Raw genomic sequence first — 27579 nt, 5'->3', positions numbered from 1 at the left:
TGGGTCTCTTTGCTATTTCCTGCTTATCCTTGGGCAAACACCCCTAACTCTCTTCCTCACTCCTTCCTGCCTCCTCTAGGAAGGACAGTGATTGGCTCTGCTGCCAAGGATATATCACTACAGGGTCCTGGCCTCGCACCTGAGCACTGCTACATTGAGAACCTACGAGGGACCCTCACCCTGTACCCCTGTGGCAATGCCTGCACCATCGATGGGCTCCCCGTCCACCAGCCCACCCGCCTCACCCAGGGTAAGGCCCTGGACATCCCCAAGCCTGCTGATTGATTGATTGAGAGGGGTTGAGGGCAGGGGACTAAAAGGTAGGTTCTAATAGGATCAAAGTTCAGGTGTTATCATGGAAACTACCTGGGGGTAGGCTTATTGGTGGGATAGTCAAAGGGGTTCTGTGTATATGTGCAAGGGCCTATCAGGCTGGAAGAGATGGAGGGGAAAAAAACCCTCTACCTACTCCTGACCTCAGCTTCTCTGTCCATTACCAGTTTTGCTTCTCTTCTAATTATAATAATAATAATGGTGATAGCAGTGATAGCAATACCTGGGATTGTATCAGCCTCTTCCAAGTTACAAAGCATTCTCATATACATTCTTATTTAACCCTAACAAGCCTTATGTGATAGCAGTAATAGTAATAGCTGGCATTTATATAGAACTTTGAATTTTGCAAAGTGCACTACATATATTATTTCATTTGTATCTCACAACAACCCTATAGGTACTCCTTTTTTTTTTTGGAGTGGGGGGAAGGCAAGGGTTAAGTGACTTGCCCAAGGTCACACAGCTAGTAAGCATCAAGTGTGTGAGGCAAGATTTGAACTCAGGTCCTCCTGATTCCAAGGAAGGTGCTCTATTCACTACACCACCTAGCCGCCCCCTCCTTTTTTACAGGTTAGGAAAATGAGGCTCAAAGTTACCTGACTTACCCAAGGTCACATAGTAATTGTCAGAAGTAGGATTCATGGATCCTTCTTGACTCCAGGTCCAGTACTCTATCCACTATACCATGCTAAAAGTACCACTGCGATTATCCCCATTTTACAGCTGAGGAAATTGAGGCTGAGAGAGAGGACATGATTTATACAAGGTCACAAAGCTGTTAAATGGGAGAACTAGGACTAGAACCCCGATTTTCTAACTCCAAGCCTTATGCCTGTTCCCACTCTGGACTTCAGCGTTCTCTATTCTCCTGGTCATCCCACAGTCCCTGGCAAGGGGTGGGGTTACATCATTAATTGTCAAAGGGCAGTGGAGAAGGTGGCGTGACAGCTGCAAAAGGCATCAGCTGGAGCAGCTTGGAATGGGAACAATGATGGTGTTTGTGTGAGAATTAGAAGGAGCTAGGCACCACTGGGAACTGTCCTCTGAGAGCCAGGGCTTCTGGGCATCCCTCTGTGGTGAGGAAAGGAGAGAACTCCTGGCAAAGCAGGAGCAGGGTCTGGTGGCGCCGGTTACCAAAACAACAAGGAGAGAAGTGGGGGAGATAGTCTCGGGTCCTGTGACAATATTGTAGAACCAACAGGAGCATCTTGGTTGCCGTGGGGACGGGCATCACTTTCACTGTTTCCTAGAGCAACAGAGTATCCATGGCAAAGTAAAATGTTTGGTAACCCTGAAAACCGGGCCCCTGATTTCTATAGTTACCAGGGTGGGTGAAGGTTTTTCCTTGATTCTGCTGTTGTGTACCGGTTTTGGTTGCCATGGAAACAGGGAATCCTGCCTCATTTCTTCCCTTTGGCCAGCATGGGAGGAAAAAGATCAGGTTAAGGGGGAGTTGTGGGTGGGGATGGAGACTCAGAACCAACTCAGACTCTGTGGACGAAAGGTTGGAATGACAAAACCATCTGGGTTCTCTGTGTCTGGCGGAGCTGGTATAGAAGGCACCCTCTACCCACTTTGGACTGTTTTTCCCTTTTCTTGGGCTCCTCACCCTCCTTCTGATCACATTCCTTTGGAGCTTTTGATCAACTCTTCTCTTCCATTAGGAGATAATATGCTAGATTTGGAGTCAGAAGGTCTGCATCTGAGTCCTGATTCTGATACTTACTAGCTAGAGTGCAGCAAATCCTCCAGTAAAGCTCCCAGGGACTTAGGGGATATAAAAAGGATAATAATACTTGTATTCCATATCTCACACAGTGGTTTATAGAAAGATTTATGTAAATGTGGGGTATTGTTATGGAAGGCAGAGACCATTTTGCTTTTGTTTCTCTTATCTCCTGGGCCTAGCAGAGTGCACATTTATGTGATTGGTGATTGAGTTATTTGACTGATTCGTTGATATTAGTAGCTGATGCCCTGCAGAAGTCAGCAGTTCCCCCCCTCACCCCTATCTAGCCTCCCTCCTCTCTTGTTGGTGCAGGTAACTCCGATGCCTGTTCCCCACTTTCTTTCTCTTACCTGTGCTAAAGATGAATCAACCTATTCTTGCCTCTTGACTATCTGACTGAATTTGGGGAAGGCTCTGTCCTTTGGAGGGCATCAAGGTCTCCAAATAAAGTAGGCAGTGTGGTGTAGTGGAAATAACTCTTGGTTTAGAATCAGGAAAGCTGGTTTTGAATTAAAGCTCTGTTATTTACTGCCTGTGTGACCTTGGACAAGCCATTTCCTTATTGGGCCTCAGTTTCCTCATCTGTCAGATAAGGGCTGGACTAGATGTTTTTTCATATATCCCTTTCAATTCTGACATTCTATGATATTTGGACATCTCCCTCTGGTCAGTTCTAGGCAAAACATCTTCCCTTAACCCTAAGCAAGAAGCTAGTGGGGAGAGGTGGCAGAAGAGGGTTCGGAGAAGCGATAAAATAAGGAGCTGAAGCAGAAATTCAAGGAATTATCTATGATGGCCCAGCTGTAGCTTTCCCCTAATTCATGTCACATACATGCATATGAACATGCCTGTATATACATGCTAAGAGCAGAGTCAAAGAACTGAGGGTCTCCAAATGCTTCTCCAGGAGTACAGTCTACACAATGCACCCATTAACTCGCTGAGGAGTGGGAGGGTCTGGAGCCAATGCTGGACTGTCCTTAAGAATTTCCTGTGCTCCTAATGACTCCTTTTTTTTCTATAGCCACCATGTGTCTCCATTGTCCTTTCCTCTGTCCTCCTCTCCCTCCTGGGCCTTACAGAAGGACAGGGACCAGCTCTGTGCCCCCAGCCCCCTTTCCCTTGAAGCCCACCCCTCCCAGTCTCCTTGTCTGGACTCGCCTGTCTCTTAGGGGTTTGGCAGTCTGGGGAGCAAGTTGGGGGGTGTGCAGAGAGACACAAAGGAGCTGGTGTTCTACATCCTGTCTCCTCCCCCTCCCTGGGGCTTGGGAGCTGAGGGTTTGCCTTGTTTCATCTCTAGAGCAAGGCACCAGCCCCCTCATGCTCTCCCCCCACAACCCCCCCCTTATTGCTGGCCCAGCTCCGGACATTCTTCAGAGTTCATCTCCCTGGAGACTGAGTGGCTCAGATGTACATGTGGTATCTCTGTGTGTTTGTGTATTTTAGTATGTGTTTACAGATCTCGGTATGTGTGCATCTGTGTGAGTTTGGGGATCATCTCTTTGTTTGCATATCCGTGTTTGCATATCTGCACAAATTTTAGGGCGTCTGTTTGTTGTTGTCGTTCAGTCTTGTCCTGACTCTATGTGACCTCATAGACTTTTATCCGTGGGTTTTTCTTGGCAAAGATACTGGAGTGATTTGCCTTCTCCTTCTCCAGTGTGTTCCCATTTTACAGATGAAGAACTGAGGCAAAAAGGGGTTAAATGACTTGCCCAGAGTCGTACAACTAGTAAGTTCTGGGGCCAGATTTGAATTCCTGACTCCAAGCCTGGTGCTCTGTCCACTGTACCGCCTAGCTGTCTCACATACATACATACATACATATATACATATTTCTTTTCTGCCCAGACCTTTAAAATATGTTATCAGCGTGGGGAACTTCTTGTATGGAAACTCCTTCCACTGAGGAAGGAAGGAAAAACCCACAAATAAGCAACTCATCTGAAACTTCTGGTCTTAGAGAATTAAGGGGGGCGGTTAAGTGATTGGTCCAGGGTCACACAGCTCGTTTGTGTCAGAGGCCCAGGAGGGCGAGGAGGATAGGAGGACATGAACCCATGTCTTCTGCCTCTCTGGGAGCCATATGTACCCGTATACATGCAAGAAGCATGTGAACCTGCATTTTAGGAGATTCTTACCTAAGTGTACAGTTGTGTATATTGTCTAATCTATTGATGTGCCTAGTTGTTCACATAACTGTTTGTGCCTATGGCTGAATGTGTATATGGGATGAAGGGCCCATGTGTATGTGTAGAAACTAATGATAATAATAGTATCCAAATTTTCTAAGTGCTTTAGGATTTATAAATGTACTTTGTTTATAACAACCCTATGAGGTAGGTAGTGAAAGAATTTATTATCCCCATTTCACATGTAAGCAAACAAGGGTTCTAAGGAATTAAATAAATTTACCTCTAGTCACATTGCTACTAAGTGTCTGAAGGAGGATTTGAACCCAGGTCACCTGATTCCAAGCCCATCACTTTTTTTTCTTTATCATGCTGCCTTCCCCAGGTTCTGTCTACTAATCCAAGCAGCCAGCAGGTACCCCAACCATCCCCTTTGGAAGGAGGGTGCCTCCCCATCTCTGACTGGACCATGCCCTCGATATCTCATCCTGGGCATCATGCCCAGCAGTGATGGCAGTGACAGGCTCCTCGGGCAGGCACACTCCTACGGAAGGAGGGGGATAGAAGCAGATGCCAACTTTATCCTGGCATGGTGGGAAAAGAGAGAGCTGAGAAGCTCCTAGTTCTCCTTCCACCCTTTTTGAATGCCTGGGCACCTCCTACCCTGACCTCTTTGCTCAGAGCAAGGGGTGGAGTCAGCAAAACAACCCCCAAAGCCAGGCATCTATCTGGGACCAGGCCATTTCCAACCTGGGACCACAAGGACAAACCACATGAAAGAGCCGAATGGAAAAGCCAAAGAGGCTTTGGGGAAGGGATCAAAAAGCCACATTACTAAAGACCCAGGTTGTCTAGATAGAGGATCCCTCATCCCCCTCTTTCAGGGGGAGGTTACTCTCACTTCCTTCCCATTCTGTGACACCATTCTAGATGGGCAGTGGTTTATACCACGGCAAGCCAAAGGATTATTGGGTCTTATTGCTGTCTACCTCTGGGATCTAGGACATCCTTTACTTCCTTAGTAATTTAGAATGACTCAGAGAAACATGCTGGGTCCATAACCCAGGGATCAGTGGAATGCAGCCATCATCTGCTAAGTAATCTCTGAGAGGCAACATATTACAGTGAAAAGAATATTGGACCTAGATTCAGACAACTGGGGTTCAAATTTCCGCTCAGACATTTTCTTTTAGGCAAGTAACCTTGGTTTCCTCATCTATAAAATGAGGCAGTTAGACTAGATGGCATCTAACGTCCCTTCTACCTCTAGTTCTGTGATCCTATGAGATTCCTCTGGGAAAAAGAAAAGAAGCCCCATCTCTTTCCTGTCAGGCTGGAAAAAAACAGAGGGAAAAGGGATGGTGAAACTTCCTCCCTTACGTGTCCTTCTGTCATATTTCACACTGGCAAGCATTCTCTTATGTTGGTCTGTATCTGTCCAGCTTGCTCTCATAGTTTCCAGATGGGTGAATCATTCTTCCTGCTGAGATTTCTTTATTTTTAAAAAAAAAAGGCTTTCCCCACTTGCATCTGAAATCTTTTGGTTCCTTCCCCTCCCATCAGAAGAGGAGAGACGGCTAAAAGGAGAGGGCTCATTGGGGATGGAAAATTTGTCTGGTTATTTCTCTAGAAATCTGAGTCACACTCTAGAATCTCTCTAGGGCCGTGTGGATACGTGGTTGAGAGTATAATGTGGGTGTCAGTGTTGTGTGCGATTGTATGAGAGAAGACAGTACTACATGAAAGTGAGAAGAGTGAGTTGTACAAGAAATGTGCCTATTTCTCTGTGTAGGGGTGCGCACCCTGGGTGGATATGTGCATATGTGAAACGGAAGAGTGTAAGAGTGTTCCCTGTAAGAGGTGTAATGATCCAGTGGAAAGAGACAGCCTGGGTTCAAGGCCCAGCTCTGGCTGTGTGACTTGAGCAAATCATTTAACCTCTCTTCTTCTAATCCAAGCCACCAGTAGGTACCCCAACCATCCCTTTTGGAAGGAGGAGGACTCTCCGAGCCTCAGTTTTCTCATTTGTCAAATGAGGAGATTGGATAGCTTCTGAGGTTATGTTCAATACTGTAACTATGAGGGGTGGGGAAGAAAGGGAAATCTCTACATGAAAGAGAAGCTCTTTGTGAGAATCTATGTTTGTGTGTCTGTCTTTATGTGGGCACTGTAATGCCCGATTTGGCTCATTGTGTGTCATGGACTTCTATTTGGGGAGGGTGGTTGGGTTGGTGTTGTGTCTGGCTGGCTGGCCCTCCCTGCTTGTGACCTTGGGGGTTCCAGCTACAAGGTAACTGTGAGTGATTCCCAGGATGGGATAGGGAGGAGCTGAGCACCAGGATCCCAGCCGTTGAAATGGGCTGCTGGCTTGGACAATATATCCAGTCACATTGGGAGGCTGGGAGAACCTAGAAGAAACTGGGCCTGATTCTTGTGAGCCCTCTGAGTGTGTTTGGGAGGGGGATTTGTTAAATCACGGAAGTGAGGAGGTTTGGGTTCACAAGCTGCCTACCTATTACAGGCATCCAAGGCAGCTGCATGGTAAAGTGGATAGAGCTCTCTAGTCCTAGAGTCAGGAAAAGCCGTGTTCATGTCTGGTCATAGATACTTATTAGCTGTGAGAGCTAGGGCAGGTCACTTCTGTCTCTCTCAGTTTCTTCACCTGTAAAATGTGCATAATAATAGCGCCTATTTCCCAGGGTTGTTGTGAGGATCAAATAAGAGATCTATAAAACTTAAAACATAGAAATGCTCCCAATCATCATCATCATCGTCATCACAGACCTTCTTTACAGAAGTCTTGGGGATTCAGAGGACGCATTGAGCTAGTCATTTCTTACAGAAGAAGATAGTAGGGTCAAAACTGACTACCCAGTGAGGTCTCTGAAGACTCTTCAGACTCTCCTCGGGGGTCTTCTTACCCACGTCCTCCTTTCCCCCAACACAGAACCACAGAATGACAGAGCTGGAAGGAGCCTTCAAAATCATCTAATCCACTCTCCTCCTTCTGTAGATGAGGAAACGGAAGCCCAGAGAGAAGGGTTTGTAGAGGGGAGTAGTATAGATTAAAAGCAACAAGTTAGTCCAGTTCATAGAGTGCTGCGTTTGGAATCAAGAAGATCTAATTTTGAATCCTGCCTCAGACACACAACCTGTGTGACCCTGGACAAGTCTCTTAACCCCCATCTGCCTCAGTTTTCCTTATTTGCAAAATGGGGGTGATAACCCTACCTCTCAGGAGTGTTGTGAGGCTCAAACTAACATGTAAAGTGCTATATAAATGTTACGGTAATTACTATATTATCTACATTATTATTATGTCTGTCATTATAGATTAAATAATCCTAGACTGGGTATCATAGCGCTTGGGTTCAAGCAAAGGACCTAGGAGCTTTGTGACTGAGATCCATAGAAATAGTTGCTTTGGAGTTAGAAGGGGCAGCACAGGCCAGCTAGACCAACTCTCTTCTTTTAAAGAAGAGACACCAAAATCCCAGGGAAGAGAAGTGATTTGTTCTTGGTCATTTAGTAAGTAGCAGGTTCTTTTTTTTTTTTATCTGAAAAATGGGGATAATACTTTCAGGACCTGTCTCACAAGGTTTTGGTGAGGGAAAAAGCAGGAACCCATTGCCCAAAGACATATAACAAGTTAATGGCAGAATGAGGCCCTTCTACCAGGTCTCCTGACTCCTAATCTCTTTCCAGCTTCTTAGAGAAGGGTGGGTGGTGGGTGGAGACACTTGTAGTCTCTTGTCACCCTTACCTCGGAGCTCCCCTCAACCTCCTCCTTCCACCACCACTCAGGACTGCTTTGTGCGTCTCGCCTTCCCCCATCTTCTCATCCTTTTCCTGGGGTGTCCCTTTTCCACCTCTGCCCCCCGCCTCTTAGAACCGCCGACTTTGGGAGTCAGGGTCTTGCTTATCTCTCTTCCCTATCCATCCCTCTCTCCTTATCCATCTCCCTTGGTCCTCTCCCTCTCTCTCTCCTCCCCTCCCTAGTCCTCCATCACTTCCTCTTCCCCTCCCTCCGCTTCTCCTTTGTCCCTCCTCCCTCCTTCCCCCCACCTCCCTAGCCCCAGCCCCAGCCCCAGCCCCTGCCCGGCCCCGGCCCCGCCCCGGTCCGCTCCAGTGGCTGTGCGGGAGGTCGGGCCCGCCCCCTCAATAGGCCCCGGGCCGGGCTGTGGAGCCGGAGCGGGAGCCGGAGCCGGAGCCCGGGGGCCGGGCCGAGCCTGGCCGGGCCAGAGCTGGAGCTGGAGCCCGAGCGCCCAGGAGGTCCAGGCTCGGCTGGTGAGTTACTGGCTCGGGGCCAAGCTGAGGCCGGGGAACCGGAGGCGGGGAGAGTGGCCCGGGCACCGGGAGGCACGCTGCGCTGCGTGCGGGGGTGATCCGGGGGTGCGGGAGCAGGCGGGGGTCCTTCTCCCCTTCCAGCTGTTGTTAGCGGTGTGTGTGCTTGCCCAGCGCTGGGCGGACTGCCTCGGGGTGATGGTGCTGTCGTGGCTCCGTGGCACCCGGCGTGGGTCTGTGGGTACACAGACTGGGTCTGTGGGTCTCTGGCTCCACCGGCACTGTTGGGTCGGGTACCAAACCCCAGTCATTCTCAATCCCTCTGGGACAGAGGGCGATCCTCACCGGTGTGTTGGGCTGGGAATGAGCGGCTAGGGCACCTTTACTGAACTCCTTGTCCTGTTCTGGACAGGGGTGGGGGTGGGGGGTGGAGTGTAGGGAAAGGGTCTCTGGTGGGAGGTGTTAGGAAGCCTTCTCCAACCCTCCTGTTCCTTGCTCCAGCCTCACTTTGGATGATCCCGTCTGCCTGTCTCTGGCAGAGTGAGACCAGTGGCTGTCTGTATTGTGTGCCTTTCGAAGGCAGACTCACTCCCCTCGTCTCTGGTACCTCCTCTCTTGTTCCAAACGTACAGCCCCCCTATTTTGGCACCCAGCCGAAGCATAGCCGGACTCCTTAGCACATTAAGGTCCATGACTCTGCCTGTGGCTGTGTGGGTGAGATACTGTTCCTGGGCTCCCTGGTTGGGGAGGGAAGACAGTCCTGGGGAAAACAGAAATGGTTTAGGAGTTGAGAGTAGAGAAAGAACAAGTCAAAGTTCAGATGGGCCCTGGAACAAGTTGGGGGCAGAGCAGAGGCAGCCACCGGGGCTCCAGATCTTCATTCTCACCAAGTGCAAATAGAAAGTTAATTTGGTCCAGAGCCCTACAGCGTCTGTCCTTCTAGCCTCCTTCCCACTCTATTAATACAGCCCTCACCCCACTGCCTGGCATCCCCTATTTATAGCCCTGGAGGAAATGTGGTCACACCCCCTCTACTGGAGGGAGGAGGGAGGGAGGGAGTGGGTGGGATCCAATCATGGGGGTCCCACCCTATCTGCATACTCCTTGGGTGGGCTGGGGGGGGGGGGGGTGGCTAAGGAGCCATCTACATCTACCCTTTCTAACCCCCTTCCCTTCCACAGGGCACTGTATGGTTTTCTAAGAACTCTTTTCCTTTCCTTTCTTGGGGTTAGACAGTCCATTCGGAGCTTGGGCCAGTTCCTAAGAGCTGCTCATTAGTAAACTTGTTACATAGCTGTAAAGTACGTGTGTGGGGGCAGGGGGTGGGGCAAGGACTGGGTAACTCAAAATAGCTAGGCTTGTTATTAGTAGTGATTAGTAAAGTTGCCATTATTCTCGTGCTGGCTCCACGTGACCAGTGGCATGGCTACAGATATACCTGGCTGACTGTCATCCTCTAAGATCCTTGATTCCAGCATGGCTTGGGAGAGCTGGTATTCTGATATTCTCTAGTCTAGGGAGGAGGACAGTAAACCCTTTTGTAGCTAAGGCAGGTGGTAGTATTGTCAGTGATACCGATCTTAGGATAAAACTAAAAACTCCTTCTGCAGCTTTGTCCGTGGCCCTGGCATTCAGACACATCAGCAGCTACCAGCTCCCTTCCCTGCAGGGCAGAGGGAATTGCCAGGGCAGACACGTGGCCTGAGATGCCCCCTACCCTTGCTGCCAGCCTGAGCAAAACTGTCTCAGCATCCAAGAATGCAGTCTTCCTTGCCAGCCTCAACTGCATGTTGGCATAGAGCTTGGGGGTGCCAGGTGGTACCAGGTTAGGCAGACTAGAGGCTGGTGGGGGATGGAGGGAATGTGTGGGCAGAGGAAAGAGTGGGTAGTGGCATCAACACAGACCACTGAGGGTATCCCCTGAACCACCTGTCCTCTCTGCCTCTCCCTAATAGAGTACCTCCCTCAGAAACTTATGTGAATGGGAGCCCACAGGACATCTGGCACAGTGGTAATGATGGAGGTGGAAAAAGATTTGCTAACTTGTGCCTGGGTTGCCTGCAGGCACACCTGCTTTGGTACACACTCCTTGGTGCTCCCAGCTACATTTCCTGGCTCCTGCTCTGACTCCCTTGACTATGTGGGCAGGACCAGGCTTGTGCTTCTACCTAGGAATGTATTAGGCTCTGAGGCTGGGGATTGGCTTAGTAAGGGCAGGGTCCAGTGGTCTTGACTTGGGTGGCTCCAGTTCCGGGGTTCCTCTGTGTTTTCTTGCCCTTGCTACCCTCCTGACAAAGCATCTTCTGGACCAAAGCTTAGAGTGTTAGGGCTGGAAGAAACCGTAAGGTCATTGTTTTGCAGGTGAGGACCTTTGAGGTGAAAGGTCACATAGCCAGTAAATGGCCTAGTTCTAGACTACTCTACTTCCTTCCTTACTCTCCTTGGGTGTCAGGATTCTCTCTAGTTTAGAGAGAAACCAAGTCTAATTGAGGGGTAGCAACACACCCTGAGCCACACTGCCAGTCAAGGGCAGAATTAGAAATAGAGCTCAGAGCTTTTAGCAGGAGGATCTTCTGTTCCTTCACCCCCTCCCATCCCATCTGTAAATGGTCCACTTTCAAACTGAGCCATCTAGAAGGAGGCATGAGTACACATAAGCATGTTTATACAGACATACTTCCTAGTGGCAGGGCATTGGTCCCAAGGGGTTTTTAATTTGTGAACTTGTGTTTTTAATATATTGATAATATTTACTTAATATTTTGACTTCAATATAACTGGATTCTTTTGTAATCCCATTTTATTTTATGCATTTAACAACATTATTCTGAGAAGGGGGTTGTAGGCTTCACAAGACTCCCAAAGGGGTCCATTCACTCACAAGAGGTGAAGAGTCCCTGGTCTGGTGCTTTACAGTCCACAAAGCTTATCTTATGTGATCCCCACAACTACTATGTGATGTAGGCAGGGCTAATTTCCCAGCTTTACCGATGAAGCAACTGAGGTTCGTAGAGCTTTGAATGTTTTATTCAAGGCCACATGTTTTTTAAATGTTAGAACTGGTCCTGGAACTCAGGTCATCTACCCTTAGTCCAATGCTCCTTCCACGTACTATACAATGTGCCAGGCATGGATGTGTGTTTGTGGGGGAGGGGGAGACTCATTTGCCTGTATGGGCACATGTGAAGTTTTGGTCATGAGTCTGTTATATTTGAGGGCATGTAAATAAGTGAGGGGCAGCTAGGTGGCACAGTGGATAGAGCACCAGGCCTAGAGTCAGGAAAATGCATCTTCATGAGTTCAAATCTGGCCTCAGACACTTACTAGCTGTGTGACCCTGGGCAAGTCAGGAAAGGCACAGCAAATATGTGAATCCCTGTATATGTTCTGGGCTCCCAGGACTGACTCTTGGCCTCGAGGTTCATGTTTGGGGAGGGAGGTGAAATAAAAAGGGACACCCCTAGTTCTGAACTCTGGCTTTTTCTTCTTCTATAGGCTGCATGTTGTGCCTGGGTCAATCCACCTTCCTCCGATTTAACCACCCAGCAGAAGCCAAGTGGATGAAAAGCATGATCCCGTCCGGAGGTAGGGGTCCTGGAGCACCTTATACCCCTGCCCTAGGTAGGTACCACAGAGGAAGGTGGAACCATGAAGTTTGCCTGGCCTCGCAAAGAACTAGGGTTAGAGTGACTACTAGTGTCCAACACTGGGCCCCAGGAGAGCTGCCCCCTCCCATGATGGACGTACTTGGAGTGTCAGCACAGGACAATACAGTGGGTTTGGCTCCCCATCATCTACTGAGTGCCCAGCAGGCAGAGGGGATGCCAGGCAGCGGAGGCTCTGGGATAGATCAGGGCAGTGCCAATTGGCTGGTATCAGGTTCTCCTGGGGATCATGTGCCTAGGAGAAAAAAGAGCTTTGCCAGCCTCATTCCCCACAATGTAGTGCCAGGCATGGTCTAAGGCCTGAACCTTCTAAGTTATGCCACTGTTGAAGTGCCCTGCCTTTACTCTTTTTCATAGCCTGAGGGGAGGCAGAAGATCAAGGATTATGCCAGTCAAATGCCCATAAACTGGCTAGATTGGTTCCTGCCTGCTGGCAAGCACTAAAGTTCTCTTCCTCATGCCCCACCCCCAGAGTGCGCTCTGCCAGCCGGTGACTCAGTCCAGCAGCTGGGGCTAGTGTGTGAATTATTGGTTTTTGTAGGAGAGGATATGAATTGCCCATGGGGCCTGGGTCTGCCTCCCTACCCCCATCCAGCTAACATGGGGTGGGAAGAGAGATACCTTTGGCTTTCTCTTTAACCTGACACACACAACCTTTCTGTGGTTATTACCTTTAGGAGGAAATTTAGTGTTGGAGCCAAGAATAAGATGGCATAGCTTCCATCGCCGCTAAGGTTAGGCCTAGGCAGGAGATGTGAGGGAAGGTGGGTACAAGAGTATAATCCGGGTGGCTCAGGCCCATGCTACCTGTGCCAAGGAAAATGCCCCCTCCCCTTTGCCTGCCATTCTGCCCAAGGCTCCTTAACTCCACCTTTGGGTTTCCATGATAGTGGTTCCCAAACTTGTGATAGGAATGGCTTCCTTCCCTTTCTGGCCCTTGTTAGCACAACTTTTTCTGCTTCCCCAGGGATTTATGTGACTGGGTTCCTGGTCTATGTCTTGCCTGAGTTCCCCTCCCTCATTCCTCTTCTTCCTTCATTCCCCTGCCCTTCAGCTTTACTATAGGCCTATCTAACTGAGGCAAGCACTGGTTCTAGAGCTGCCAGGGTGGCAGTGGGAGGAGAGGAGGGGCAGGCAGGGCAAGACAGGAATGGAGAGCTCCTGTGGCTAGCAGTTTAATGGGGATAATTGGAGCCACAGAGCTCTACCTAGATGTCTGCTTTAGCTTCCAGGAACTGGCCATTAGCACTAGATCCCTCCCCTCTAGCCTCTAAGTGCTCCTGATTGGTTGCAGATGGTGCCACCTCCAGCCTCCCCTTCCTCCTTTGTGGGAGGAGGGAGGCAGGTGATTTTTTTCCCTCTTTGGGCTCCCCTGAATTAGATGGGGGGAATATTCCATGTTTCCTAGCCTAAGCCCTGTCAGGTTATGCCCCTTTTGGGTACCTGGCCTAGTTTCCCTGCAGACTTCTCTCATCTCCATAGCACACTGTCAGAACCTACCCTTCTTGCAGAGAAGGTAAGTGAGGTTGGGGAAACCAAGGCACTGGGAGGTGTTTAGTGGGGGAACTCAGGCTTTAGGACCCAGCGTTGCTCAGCACTTCGTTTTCCATGATCTCTACTTCCTGCCGTTCTCTGGGAATTAGAATAGAGCTGGAAGGAAACTTAGACATAATTTAGTTCAGCTTTCTCACTTTACAGGTGAGGCTCAGGTTAGTTAAGTCATTTGCCCGAAGTCATCCAGAGAGCTAGAATCAAAGCCTAGCCTAGAACCTGGGTCTCCTGTATGCATTGGGAGAGGAAGGGGAAAGTGGATTAGGTGTAGGGACCAGGTACTGGACCCAGTAAGGGATTCAGACCTGACTTACCACGTGACCTCGGTCTGCTCTGTCCCAGCTGAGTCAGAGAGCCTGGTGAATGGGAACCACCCCCCTCAGCCCCCCAGCCGGGGTCATGCTGCTTGCTCCAGCTCCCTGGTGAGCTCCATTGAGAAGGACCTACAGGACATCATGGACTCCCTGGTGCTGGAGGAGCCGGGGGCAACTGGCAAGAAAGTCCCTGCAAGCTCCCCGCTCTCCAATGGTGGGCGCTACACACTGTCACCACCTATTAGCCCAGGGGCCATGTCTGTGGGCTCCAGCTATGAGAACACCTCTCCCCCCTTTTCTCCTCTTTCCTCACCGGCCAGTAGTGGCAGCTGTGCCAGCCACTCACCTGGAGGGCAGGAACCAAGCCCGGCCATTCCCCCCCTGGTCCCTGCCCGCTCTTCAAGCTACCATCTGGCCTTACAGCCCCCACAGATCCGACCCGGTGCTGCCCGCCCAGTAGAGAGCCCCCGGCTGGGCAGGAAAGGGATCCATGAAGGGCCTTCAAGCCCAGGCCGGCGAGGTCTGCTGACTGATAGTCCTGCTGCTACAGTGCTGGCAGAGGCCCGCAAAGCCACTGAGAACCCACGGCTGGGGGTGTCGGTGCCCGTTGTGGCCATCAGCCTGAGTGAATACCCTGATGGCAGTGTACGAAGCCAGTCCACCAGCATTCCTGGCAGTCCCAAGTTCCAGCCTCCCATCCCTGCCCCCCGGAGCAAGGCCAGCACCCTCCAGGAGCGGCCACCTAGCCCTTTCCGGGAGCTGCCAGGCACTGAGCGAACAATGATGACCAGTCCTTCACGGCAGCTGGTGGGCAGAACCTTTTCAGATGGGATGGGGACCCGATCCCTGCAGCCACCAGAGAGTCCTCGCCTGGGCCGGCGAGGAGGTCCGGAGAGCATGCGGGAGCTCCCACCCCTGAGCCCATCCCTGTCTCGGCGGGCCTCCCCACTGTCTCCTATGCCTGCACGGGCCACTCCAGACGCTAAGCTTACCAGGGACATAGCTGAGAGTCCCAGGAGCCGCCGCTGGGCAGCACACGCAGCCTCCTCTGAAGACTTCACCCTCACCCTGGGTGGGAGGGGCCGTCGGACGAGGAGCCCCTCACCCACCCTCGGAGAGCCATTGGTGCCTCGAAAGGGCAGCTTCGGTGGTGGCTTGAGCCCAGCCTACAGTCTTGGCTCCTTAACGGGAGCCTCACCCCGACAGAGTCCTCGGGCCCAGAGGAAACTCTCAAGTGGGGAGCTCCGGGTGCCGGCTCCCCGGGAGAGAAAGAACAGCATCACTGAAATCAGTGACAATGAAGATGACCTGCTGGAGTACCACCGGCGCCAGAGGCAGGAGCGGCTCCGGGAGCAAGAGATGGAGCGGCTGGTGAGTGAGCCTGGGCATGCCTGGGGGGGCTGGGTTCCCTGGTACAGAACCCAAGACCCACTGAATGTTTGAAAGGGAAGACACCTTAACATTTTTCTATAAGTTTTTATTAGTGTCTTCTGTTTCTTACATCATCATGGTTATCTCCATTATCCTTCCCCCCTCCCCCTCTCAGAGAAACATTCCATATAACAATTAGTATTTCTTCCAAAGAGGAAAAAAAATCAGCATAGCTGATACATTGAAAAAGTTCAAAAACATATGTGATGAATAACACCTGGAGACCTGATCGGGAAAGATTGGGGGTCATAAGACAATGATAAGATTTAGACCCGGGTATCAAAGGCAGAGTCAAAAGAGATGGGTTTGGGTGTCCTCATACCTCTTCATTTGAGTCATGCTCGATCTTTATAATTTTGTCAATTCACTTCTGATTCTTTGGTGTGAGGTTGTTCTTTCTCTTTACACTGTCGTAGGTGTATATGTTGTTTTCCTGGCTCCCTTTACCTTACTCTGTATCAGTTCATATAAATCTTTCCATGCTTCTCTGTTTTCATGGCACACATAATTTCTTACAGCACAGTCATATTCCGTTAGATTCTTATACCACAGTTTGTTTAGCCATTTCCCAATTGATGAACATCTACTTTGTTTCTAATTCTTAGCTATCACAAAAAGTGCTGCTACAAATATTTTGGAATACATGAGGACTTTTTTCTTATCTGCGGCTTCCTTGGGATATAAGCCTGGTAAAGAACTCAAAAAGACCTTAAAACAATGTAGATGCCATTACAAATGAGCACCTAAGGTCCAGAGAAGGGAAACGACTTACCCAAAGTCACACAGCTAGTTAGTGGTAGACACAAGATTAGAACCCATTTCTCCTGACTTCTGGTCCAGTGTTCCCTCCATGTAAATGCTATTGCCATCCTGTGTTTTCCTTCTAACTACGCCAGCATGAATGCCATTCTGACAGGACTGGTAACCCGAGTTTATATCTTTCCTTTGACATGTGATATGACAATGCTGATAACTTCTACTAATAATACCTGACATTGAAATAAATAAATTTAAATGGTACTTTAAGGTTTGCAGAGCATTTCATACACATTACTTCATTTGAGCCTACCCTGCGAGGTAGGTTCCATTTTTATCCAGTCACAAATGAAGAAACTAAAAGGATTGAATCAGTGGGGTCAAGTTCAAGTAGAAATGAGGACCACTCATTTGCAATAAGGATCCCGTGGGCTGCAATATTGATTTAGTTTTAAAATGTAATATCATCTACATTACTTTATATTTTTATTAATTTTGTTAAATATATCCCAATTTCACTTTATTCTGGTCTGGGCCTACTCAGGAGGGTTGTCTGGGGGCTGCATGTTTGACATCTCTGGGTTAGATGCTTCACCTAGGGTCAAAAAGTTATCTTGTACTCACATTCATTCATTCATTTATTTTTAAATAGCTTTTGGGACATAGTTTGAAATTACCTCCCACAATGGCTGAACCAGTTCACAATTTCACTAATCGTGCATTTGTGTTACGTTTCCCTTTAAGAACCCCTGGACATGACTCAAGTCCACCTTTCAACTGAAAAATTGTAATAGTCCCAACCTGTTCTCAAGGCTAAGAGGGAATGCTTATCTCTCGTAACTACAAATCCTAGGATCCTAGGATGCCAGTCAGTTCTCAAACTCCTATAGCATTTGTATACAACACAATACAATGATATGAGATGTAATATATTTGATATAATATATGATTTATTATTATATTCTATAACAAAATAATTTAATATAACACAATATCTGAACATTTATATGTATATTGTATGTATATGTGCATGTTACAGAGTATCCGCAAACTCTTAGTGCAGCTTTAAGCCTTAATAGTTTAAGCTTTAATGTACCCACATTTATAAGGAACTTTGTGGCTTGTGAATATTACTAGTCATGTGGCCATAAGCAAGATACTTAACCTTTTAAAGCCTCAATTTTCTTATTTGTAAAAGGGAAAGGGGGTGTAGTAGTAAAATGTAATACCCACCATGAGGGTGGTCATGAGGAAAATGCTTTAAACCTTAAAGCACTATTGAAATGTGATATTATTATTATTATTAACAACATCATCATTGAAGAGTGTAGTAAGAGCCCAGGCACCTCTCCTTTCTTTTCCCCCCTTAGGGCTCCCCTCCCCTTCCAGGACAAATAGAAGGGGGTTTAGATGATTAGGCAGTTGTCTAGGCAGAGAACGCTCTGCCAAAATGATAACGGGATAGACTGAGGGCAGACTCTGGACTGGAGGGGTTTGTGGAGCAGGCACAGGCTCCTCCTTCTGTCCCCAGCTAACCTCTCAGCCCACAATCCAGCCCAGTGCCCAGGACCAGACTGGGATCAGATACTTCTCTGCCCTCTCCCAAGCCATGGTGCTCACCTGGCCAAGTGGGGGTCAGATGGTCTGAGAAGGGAGCCTGCTCAGAGAGGAGAGGGTACTTTTGGCCAGGCCCCTAGAGCCAGGTCTGTATGTCTCTCTCTCCCTGTGTGGAGGGGTCTGGGGGATGGGAAAGCCTCTGGGCAGCTGTCTCTGAACTGGCATCTGAGCTGGGTGGGGGCCTGGGATTCCCAGGATAGCTCAGGGAAAGGGAGGGGGGGGGAAGCAGGGAGAAAGTGAAGGAGGAAGAACAGATTCTCTTTATCATTCTTCCCACCCTCATTATTTTTGCTCAGATCTGGGAAAGAATTCCCCACTCCTGAGGAGGGGCTCGCTTGAGCTTTTCTTGCTAGCCTAGACTAGATCCTGGGATGTCCCTGTCCTGGGAGAACAGTCACTGTAGGTTATGGGACTGAGTAGTGGGTCCAGTTCTCTTTTCCCCAGCTTCCCACATCGCAAAGGCCCTGACCTGCCCCAACCTGCCACTTTAAGGCTTGGAAACTGCCTGCCCCTCCCATCTCTGTAGCAGCTGCTTATCTGTGTCCTGAGGCAGGGGGAGGAGGAAAAAGAGCCCAGCCTCCTGGGGTGGCGGGACGTGGGTTCCGGGTCTTTTTGGCCATGGAACAGGGCAAAGAACAGGAGGGAGGTCAGGTGAGATATTTGTCTGAGCTGGTGGGAGATGAAGGGGGGAAAGGAACTTTGGGGGTTTGGAGGAAGAAAAGAACTTTGCCAGGGTTAGGGATTCTTTTGGGGTGGGGATGGGGCCCGGTCTCTTGCTTGGGGGGATGCCCTGGTGTGCATTGGCATCTTAGGGGCATGATTTGGCCCTGGTCCCTCAGGTTACTGAGGAGAGATGGTGGCTATATCCTGGTGACTGGGATGGGACTAAGGACCCAAGGATTGAGGGTCAGGTCAGATAGGGACCTAGGCCTGGGAACAGTTTCAAGAAAGCTGCCCTTCAGTGGGATTGGGAATTAGCCCTGCCCATTGGCATGGTGCCCAAGGCTCATGTTGATTTGGGTGTAAGGTAGGAAGGAGAAGATAAAGCTGTATCCCTGCCGTTGTGTGTTCTGTGTATTTCTTGTTCTATGCACATGTACCTGTCTGTGTGTCTCTGTGTTTTATACATGTGACTGTCAGCACGTCCAAGTACCTGGGTGTTTCTTTGCGGGTGCCCCATTGGGGTACAGAATGAAAAGTGAAAGGAAATGAGGGGGAGGGTGGGGAAGGATAGCTGCTCATGTGGGCAGGCAGAAGGAGGTGCCTTTAGTTATTCAGCCCATTTTAGGGGTCAGTCCTTCCTTTCTCCTCTCCTTCCCATTCTCCCAAGGGTTCTTGGAGGTTGGACCTAAGGAGGGAAGGACTGAGGGCCCTAAGACACTGACCAGATTTAGACCAGGGCAGTGCCAGAAGAGTTAACTGTCCCCTGTTCCTTCATGGGTTTGGGTGTTAGCCTTCCCTATTGGCATGAGAGTGGTAGCAGAGCAGTCATGGTGGAGAGAGTTCTGGATTTAGGTTGGGAAGACTGGGAGGATTTAGCTGTATCCCTATCCTCTGGACCTCCTCCTGTCTGCTAAAATCCACCCCCCCCACCCTGCCTAGAGTGTGGATCTAACTTTGGGGAGAGTCATAGGAGTTCTCAATTGATGAAGAGCTGGAAGGGACCTCAGAGGTCATCTAGTCCAACCCCCTCATTTACAGATGAAGAAACTGAGGCTCAGAAGGTTGCAGTGGCTGGCTAAGGCCACACAGGTGGTAGGCATCAGAGGAGAGAAGGACTAAGTGGCATCTGAGGTTTCACCCAGTTCCAATTTCCATGACCCAAGCTTTCTCAACGTTTGGGAGGTGGGAGTCACGGTCAGGTTTGGAGACGGGGTGTGCTGTGCCTTTAGTCTTTCCTGCTCTCTCCCCCAGGAACGCCAGCGTCTAGAGACCATCCTGAACTTGTGTGCTGAGTACAGCCGGGCCGATGGGGGCTCTGAGGTAGGGGAGCTGCCCAGCATCAGTGAGGCTGCCATGGCCTTGGCCCTAGCAGGCAGAAGACCCTCCAGGAGCCTGCCTGGGGCAACCGGAACCTCTGGACGGGGCCCTGAGGATCCCAGTGGGGCCACCCAGAGGCTCTGGGAGAGTGTGGAGCGCTCTGATGAGGAGAATCTGAAGGAGGAGTGTAGCAGTACTGAAAGCACCCAGCAAGAGGTGAGGGGTAGAGTCCCAGGTCTAGAGGCAGAACAGTGGAGGGCGGAGAGAGTCTTGGGGAGAAGGGGTTGGTGAGGACAGGCTTGAGATGAGGGCTGAGGATGATGGAGGGAATCTGGGGAGGACAGGAAGGAGAGTCCAGATGAGAAATAGCATGGGAGGTGGGGGGAAGGAGTCCAGGAAGGGAGATTTGGGGAATGGAGATTAGAATGGGGGGTGGTTACCAGGGCCGGGGCCAAGAACAGGAAGGGCCTGGAGATGGGAAATTAGGTTCTACGAAGTAGGGAGGGATTTTGGGATGAGGTAGTGTGATGGAGTTGAGAAGTGGTATTGGGGATGATTCATTATAAGAAAAAAGGAGGCTGAGGATAGGGGATGGGATATTGGGAAGAAGAGAAGGGAGATGAGGGGGAAGGTAAGGGGTGAGGGGTGAGAGGAAGGAGGGAGGAGAAGAGAAGGGGGATAGTCTTCTAGGTTTCAAAGACCATAAACTTTTTATGACCCCCCCCAACTTTGGCCTTGAGGCCCCACCTAGGCTTGGCATTCCTATTATAAATCATTACTCACTTTAAATGAGTCAGCTTTTTCTGTGGGGTCCCCTGGGTGGGGAAATAGGGGAAGGGTGGTGCAGATGACTGTTTTTGCCCCCCATCTTCCAGTCTGACACCCCAGAGGAGGTTTGGCCCAGTCCCTCTGAGTCTTACGGCTTCTCTGTTCTGCAGCATGAAGATGCTCCGGGTTCCAAGCTCCAGGGCGAGGTGTTGGCCCTGGAGGAGGAGCGGGCAAAGGCACTTGGGCGTGTGGAGCAACTCAAGGGCAGAGTAAAGGAGCTGGAACACCAGCTGCAGGAATCGGCAAGAGAGGTGAGTGTGCCTACAGAACAGTCTGGCGGACTTTGAGAGGACTCGCCACCCTCCTGCCCCCCCAGGACTGAGGGCTTGGACTCCCCCAGTTGTGACACGGACCCTGGGCTGTGCCCACAGGCTGAGATGGAACGGGCGCTGCTTCAGGGGGAACGGGAGGCAGAGCGGGCACTGCTACAGAAGGAGCAGAAAGCTGTGGACCAGGTGCAGGAGAAGCTGCTGGTGCTGGAGACAGGCATGCAGAAGGAGAGGGACAAGGTAACCTGCAAGTGGGCACCTCAGCTGTGTCTGAGGCACTCACTGCCTGTGAGAGATGGAAGCTTGGTGTCGGTATCACCCTCTCCATTGGGGATGGGGCTTCTCTGTGCCACCCCCATAGGTCATGAAGCCTTGTCCTTTGTGGAGGATGCCAGCTTGGGCAGGGGCACTGTCAGGGTGCTGGGCCTCTCCTCTCTCTAGGTCTCTCTCTGCTGCCTCTGGGTGTCAGGGACTTTGCCAATGCTGGCTTCCCCTGGGCACTTAATAGGTACCTGGGCTTATCCTTTGCAAAGGTCTAGAACCACCTTTTTGGTAGGGGAAACACCATTGGAACAGAGGAGCAATTCGGTTTTCAACGTCCCCCTTCTGGGTTGGCTGTGATTCTGTATGGCCCAGCCCTAGTGCCTGGTGCCCTAGCAGGCAAAGCCCTGTTAATGTCCAGACCCAGGTAATATGGACCCAGCTCTCAAAAACTGACCAGCCCATGTTGCCTTCTTGGTCCCTGTCCTTTTGTACCTGCCCCCTACCCCATCCCCCAGTGCTTGTCCTCTGGAATATTCTCCATCCCAGATAGTCCCAGCTTTCTGCCCCTGAACCTTTCAGATCTTGTGCCAGCCTGCAGGGCCACTCCGTCTCACAGGTGCCATGCCAGCTGAGCCTGAAGAGCCCAACATCGTACCAAGGGGTCTGAAATGAAGAGGGGGGCATTTGTTTCTGGATCTGACATTATTTTTATGAGGATCTTTCCCACTCCTGGAATTTCTGCAAGTCTTTTTCCTCTTCCTCTCCTTTTTTGAGGAACTATTTTTTTTTCTTTTTGGAGCGTTGGGCTCTGGGTCCCCCAAACCACACTCCCATAGTCTGTGCCAGATTAATCCCATGCTTGCCAGCCAGGCCTGCACTAACACCCTCTCTAATAATTGTCATGGGCCCTCCATAGGCCCTCCGCATGCCATCCTAACTGCCAGTGCTGCCCTAGGTAGGAGTTGTGCCCACTGCCCCTAGGGCAGCTCTCCGGCTTTGCCCACTTCTGCACTAACTCCACGGGCACCTGTGTGCCCCTGACCTCTCCCCTCTAATGCTGTTTCCTTCTCTTTTTGGTGTGGGACCCCGGAGCTACTAATCAGAAAAGGATGGGGGAAGGGAACTAGGGGTAGAAAATACAACTCAGATGCTCTTCTGTGGGGTATAGAGGAGGTACGGTGTTGGGGGAATGTGCCTATAGAAGGGCCTTGACATAAACCACATCTTAGTGTAATCACCATCAGGAACTCCAAGGTACCTAAGGGCTTATTCTGCAGAGCACTGTGCTAGTCACTATGTATGTGGGAGAAATGCAAAGTTTAGATAAGACCCCATCCATGCCCTCATGGAGCTTACAGTCTAATGGGGGTCAGTGAGAAAGAAGGAACAAATAGAAATAACTGGGGTATGTATCACTACATGATATGTGCATTAGAGATACAAAACAAATTGGGGACCAATGAATGGGGAATCAGGAAGAGCAGGGAAATCTATTAGCAGCGGCAATCAAGAGCAGTGAGAATTGTTCTGGAGAAAGGGAAGACAATCAGCCCCACCACAGACTGTCTGACCCTGTGCCTGGGGCAAGAAGAGCCTGGCAGGAACAATATAGTCACGTTAGGGCCCCTGCCACGGCTTCTTTACTGGACTCGTCCGCTAGCCTGATGGCTGTCTCTTCCTAATCCAGAAGTCCTGATCCTTTCTGGTGTCGTGGATCCCTTTGGCAAAGCCTTCTAAGAACTGTGGTTTTAAATGCATAAAGTGAAACACATAGGTTTACAGAGGGAAACAATTCTATTGAGATTCAGTTACCAAAATATTAAAACCCAAGTTCACGGACCCCAGGTTAAGAATCCCAGCACTAGACACTCTTTGTGGTGCCAGGCCCACAGCAAGCCCCTGAGGATGGAGCTGGGAGGCAGACACTCTAGAAGGATTGAGCCACAGAGAACATTAAAAGACTAAGCCCAAAAAAAGAAGGCAAGCTGTGCCCCAGGAGCTTGCCGGCAAGGGAGGAGGAGGAGCTGTGTGCCCCAAACCTCCTTGGCAGCCTGAGCCTACACTCCAAGCTTTGGTTCATTTGGTGTTTCAGAGTAAAAGCCAGTACTTAGGATTTAATGTCCAACCTCTTAGGAGGGTTCTGTGGGTCTTCACCTGAGTTGCCCTCTACCTGGGATCATTCAGAGGGTCTTCCCAGCCATGAAGGGGCTGGCTGATTAGACTTAATGAACTCTCTTCTTCCAGCCCAGGCTTCCAGGCTTGGGACTCAATAATAACGGTTTCTCCTCTGCCCATCCTTTCCCATGGGGTGACTCACCAACTCCTCCCCTCTTTTCCCACCCCCACCCCTAAAGGTGTCATCTCTCCACAGACTGAGCCATCTACCCTCCTCCCCTTACCCATTCCTGGGGCTCTGATTACCATGGCAACGGCCACACTAATTGCAGTCCTCAGCCCAGCCCATGGTTCAGACCTCAGATGCCAGCATCTCTCTACATCCTGGGTGGGAGAGAAAAGAAGGCTGAGTGAGGGGTGGGGGTGGGAGGGTGGATAGAGGAGAGGGTGCTGGGGTCCCCTCCTCTGTGTCAGCTGCTGCATTAATATCCTCAGCTTCCCCTCCCCCTCCAAACATACATCCACTAATTTAAGCCCCTTTCCCAGGTTAGACTTTGGTCTCTGGGTGCTGGTGGGTGGGAAGGCGGGAGGGAGCCAAAATCTCCTCATTTGTAATATGGCACAAGCCATGGTTTGTCAGGAAAACCAACCTGTTGGCATCACTGTAGGGCCCACAAAATTTTCCGATTCTAAGAACCTCCTGAGACCAAAGCCTAAGTCCCTTCTCCTCTGCTATTATTCCTTTTACTCCTCCATACTTTTTTTTCTGCCCCGATCCATAACTCCTCCCCTTTTCCCTTCTCATCATCTTTTTTCTCTACCCTAGTCTATACTGGACTCCCCTTATCTCCATCCCTTCTTCTTTCTCCTGGATTTTTCTTCTTTACTTTCCATTATTTCTCTCTTTCCTCCTCCTTCCTCTCTCCTCTTTCCATCTTTTCTCCTTTTCTTTTATCTTCCTCTTTCTCTCTCATCCCATCTCCCTTCCTTCTCTTCTCCTCCCTCCCATCTTCTTCCTTGTATTCTCCACTTCCCTCCCCCCATCAGCCCCTTTCCTTTTCCCATCCCCAGCCGCATGGCATGGAGTTAGAAGTGTGTGTTCTGTTTTTCCCCTTTTTGTGTTGTATACCCCCTTCCCCCCCCCCACCTCCCTTCAGGAGAGGGTGGAGCTGGCCGTGGGACGGAGTGAGCTGGAGGCCCGCCAGGCGCTGTATGACGAGCTCAAGACACAGCTCGATAACTGCCCCGAGTCTGTTCGGGAACAGTTACAGGAGCAGCTGAGAAGGGTCAGTTTCACAAAACACTAGCCCCTGTCCTGACTTCCCTGCCATGGTCTTGGAGCTGCCCTCAGTGGCCCTTCCTTGAGCAGAGAAGAGAGCAGAGTGGACGGTGCCATCGGGCAGGATGGCAGTACACTGGATGGGTCTCCCTTCGAGGGCTCTGCAGAAGAGGGGGCATGGAATTGGCCCTTTCATCTTCCTCCCTTCCCCCTTATTCAGTTATGTTTTTTGTACTTCCTGCCACCTTTGGCCTGGGCTCCAAGATGCCCTTTTGGTGCCAGATAAAGGGGTATAAGGGTAGAGCTGCACCCAGGGGGAGGGTGGGTGGAGTGTTTTTTCTCTCCCAATCCCAGAAACATCTTGCTATGTAGAATACCTCTTTGTGGCCCTTGTACTTGCTGCCTCCCTAGTAGTCTGGCCCACCAGGCCCCAGACTGGCACAGTGGACTATGACTGAGTCCCAACCTCTTCCCCAACCATTGTTATCAAAGGAAGCTGAGGCTCTGGAGACAGAGACGAAACTCTTTGAAGACCTGGAATTCCAGCAGCTGGAGAAGGAAAGCCGCTTGGAGGAGGAGCGGGAGCTGGCTAGCCAGGGACTGCTCCACAGCAGAGCAGAGCTGCATCGGAGCATTGCCAAGAGAAAGGTGGGACCCCACCCCTTCCCTGACTTGAAGCCCTTTCCCCTGGGCCCCTGCCTTCTCAGGGAGCAATCAAGTCGGCCTATACCCTGTCTGAGCTTTTGGTGGGTGTGGAGCCCTGCTCCAGGCAAGTGGATTGAGAGTGGGCAGCCTGGGGCAGAGAACCAATCAGGGAGCATTTATTAAGCCCTTACTATATACCAGGCACTATGCTAAGTGCTAAGGATACAAAGAAAGGGAAAAACATGGTCCCCAACCTAAAGGAGCTCACATTCTAATAGGGAAGACAACATGTAAGTAACTAGGTACATGTTATATATGCATATACTAAGCAGATGGCAGGTCATCCAAAAGGAGGAGACATGAGGAGTGGTAGGGCCTAGAAAGACCTCCTGGAGAAGGTGAGGTTTGAGCTGAATCTTGGGAGAAGCCAGAGAAACCAAGAGGTGGGAGTGAGGGGGCAGAGAGTTCCAGGCATATGATGGGCAGCCAAGGCAAGGTATGGAGAGAGGAGCTGCAGGTAGGCTGGGTGAACCCAGACTAGAATGTGTAGAAGGGACTAAGGCACGAGAACAACGCAAAGGTGAAAAGGAGCCAGTTTGTGAAGGGCTTTACATGCCAAACAGAGGAGTTTTATTTGACTCTGGAGGTAATGGAGGACACTGGAGCTCACTGAGCAGGGGGTCAACGCTCCCATGTAGAAGAGACCCCTTGGCAGCTGAGGGGAAGATGGATCAGAGCGGAGAGAGATTTATGGTGAGGGGACTGGTTCAGAGGCTGTTGCCATAGGCCAGGTGAGAGGGTGAGGCCAGAGCTAGGGGGTGACTATGCAAGGAGAGTAGAGGGGTGGTGGATGAGAGACTGTGAAGGTAGGAATGGTGAGCCTGGGCATCAGATTAGATGGGAGGGCTGAGAGGGAGGAGTTGAGGAAGATGAGGCTGGGTGACTGGGAAGATTGTGATGCCTTTTTACAGTACTAGCAGCTCTAGAAAAGGAAGTGTTTAGAGGGGAAATGAATTCTGTTTTGGACATGTTGACTTTGAAGTGCCTTTGGGGCATCCAGTTCACGATTTCTAAGAGGCGATTTGTGATGTATGACTGGAGTTCAGGAGAGACACTAGGGCTGGGAAAAAGGCTGGTCTTCCCCTTTCAATCCAGTGGGAGACAAGGCACAAAAACTGAGAGACCCAATTAGCTCTAGGCAGCTGAGGAAGACCTAAGAGCTTCTGTGATATAAAGTAATAGAGAAAAATAGATCAGGGGATAGAGGGAAGGAGGTGGTGGGTGGTGGTGGTTGCTCGTCCTTCATTTTCTTTTAATAAAAATTTATTTATTTTTAGTTTTCAACATTCACTTCCATAAGTTTTAAATTTTCTCCCCCTTGCCCTCTCCCCAAGATGGCATGCAATCTGCTATGGGCTCTACAACACATTCCTATTAAACACATTTTCGCATTAGTCATGTTGCATAGAAGAATTTTAACAAATGGGAGAAACCATGAGAAAGAAAAACAGAACAGAACAAAACAAAGCAAAAAAGAAAATAGTCTGCTTCGCTCTGCATTCTGACTCCATAGTTTTTTCTCTGGATATGGATGGCATTTTTTATTACGAGTCCTTTGGGATTGTCTTGGATCATTGCATTGCTGAGAAGGGCTAAGTCTTTCAAAATCAGTCCTTGCACACTGTGGCTGTTACTGTGTGCAATGTCCTCCTGGGTCTGCTCGCTTCACTCAGCATCAGTTCATATAAATCTTTCCAGGTTTTTCTGAAGTCTGCCTGTTCATCTTTTCTTATAGCACAATAGTATTCCATTACATTCATATACCATTGTCTTTCATTTTCAAAGGGGACCAAAGATTCTGTCTCAATTCACACACAACCCTTGGAAAGAGGCTAATTTAGAGAAAGCTTCCTAAGAAAAGTTGTTAATGTTCATGTTCTACATGACCTGGTGGATAAAGTCCTTGGGGTTTTCTTGGCAAAGGTACTGGAAGGATTTGCCATTTCCTTCTCTGGTGTATTGCCATTTTACAGACAAGGAAACTGAGGCGAATAGGGGTTAAGCGACTTGTCCAGCTAAGGTCATACAGCTAGTAAGTCTCTGAGGTCGGATCTGAACTCGGATCTTCCTGGCTCCATGCTCAGGGCTCTATCCTTTGTACCATCTAGCTGCCCCTCCAAGCACAGGTGAAGGCTGAACAAGACTCTGTAGGAGGTGAGAACTGTGACTTGGTGGAGAGGCAGTAGAAAGAAGCACGTCTTGGGCTGAGTGAGTGACTTTGAGAGAGAAGAAGAGCTGTATGCAAGAAGGGAGCAGGTTTGCTGAGCCAGAAGAGACTCCAGGTGAGGGAATTATGGGAAAGGAGAACAATGATGTAGAAGAGG

General features: G+C 49.9%; 1 protein-coding gene across 2 annotated transcripts in view; it reads left to right on the top strand.

Moving 5' to 3' along the window:
- PHLDB1 (pleckstrin homology like domain family B member 1) overlaps positions 1–27579 on the top strand; it is a 69145-nt gene that overhangs the window by 9204 nt on the left and 32362 nt on the right. The window contains exons 4-11 of one of the 2 annotated variants that reach the window (XM_036746779.1): positions 80–250; positions 11977–12102; positions 14040–15382; positions 19730–20011; positions 20734–20874; positions 20995–21132; positions 24429–24557; positions 25043–25198. In XM_036746779.1, coding sequence (XP_036602674.1) covers positions 80–250; positions 11977–12102; positions 14040–15382; positions 19730–20011; positions 20734–20874; positions 20995–21132; positions 24429–24557; positions 25043–25198 — 2486 coding nt within the window. The remainder of the gene's footprint in view (positions 1–79; positions 251–11976; positions 12103–14039; positions 15383–19729; positions 20012–20733; positions 20875–20994; positions 21133–24428; positions 24558–25042; positions 25199–27579) is intronic. The other variant, XM_036746780.1, reaches the window with a different exon arrangement.

The sequence above is a fragment of the Trichosurus vulpecula genome, chromosome 2 (assembly GCF_011100635.1).
Source record: "Trichosurus vulpecula isolate mTriVul1 chromosome 2, mTriVul1.pri, whole genome shotgun sequence".
NCBI classification, from domain to species: Eukaryota; Metazoa; Chordata; class Mammalia; order Diprotodontia; family Phalangeridae; genus Trichosurus; species Trichosurus vulpecula.
The sequence above is the reverse complement of the archived record's forward strand: the minus strand, read 5'-3'. Positions and strand labels throughout refer to the sequence as shown.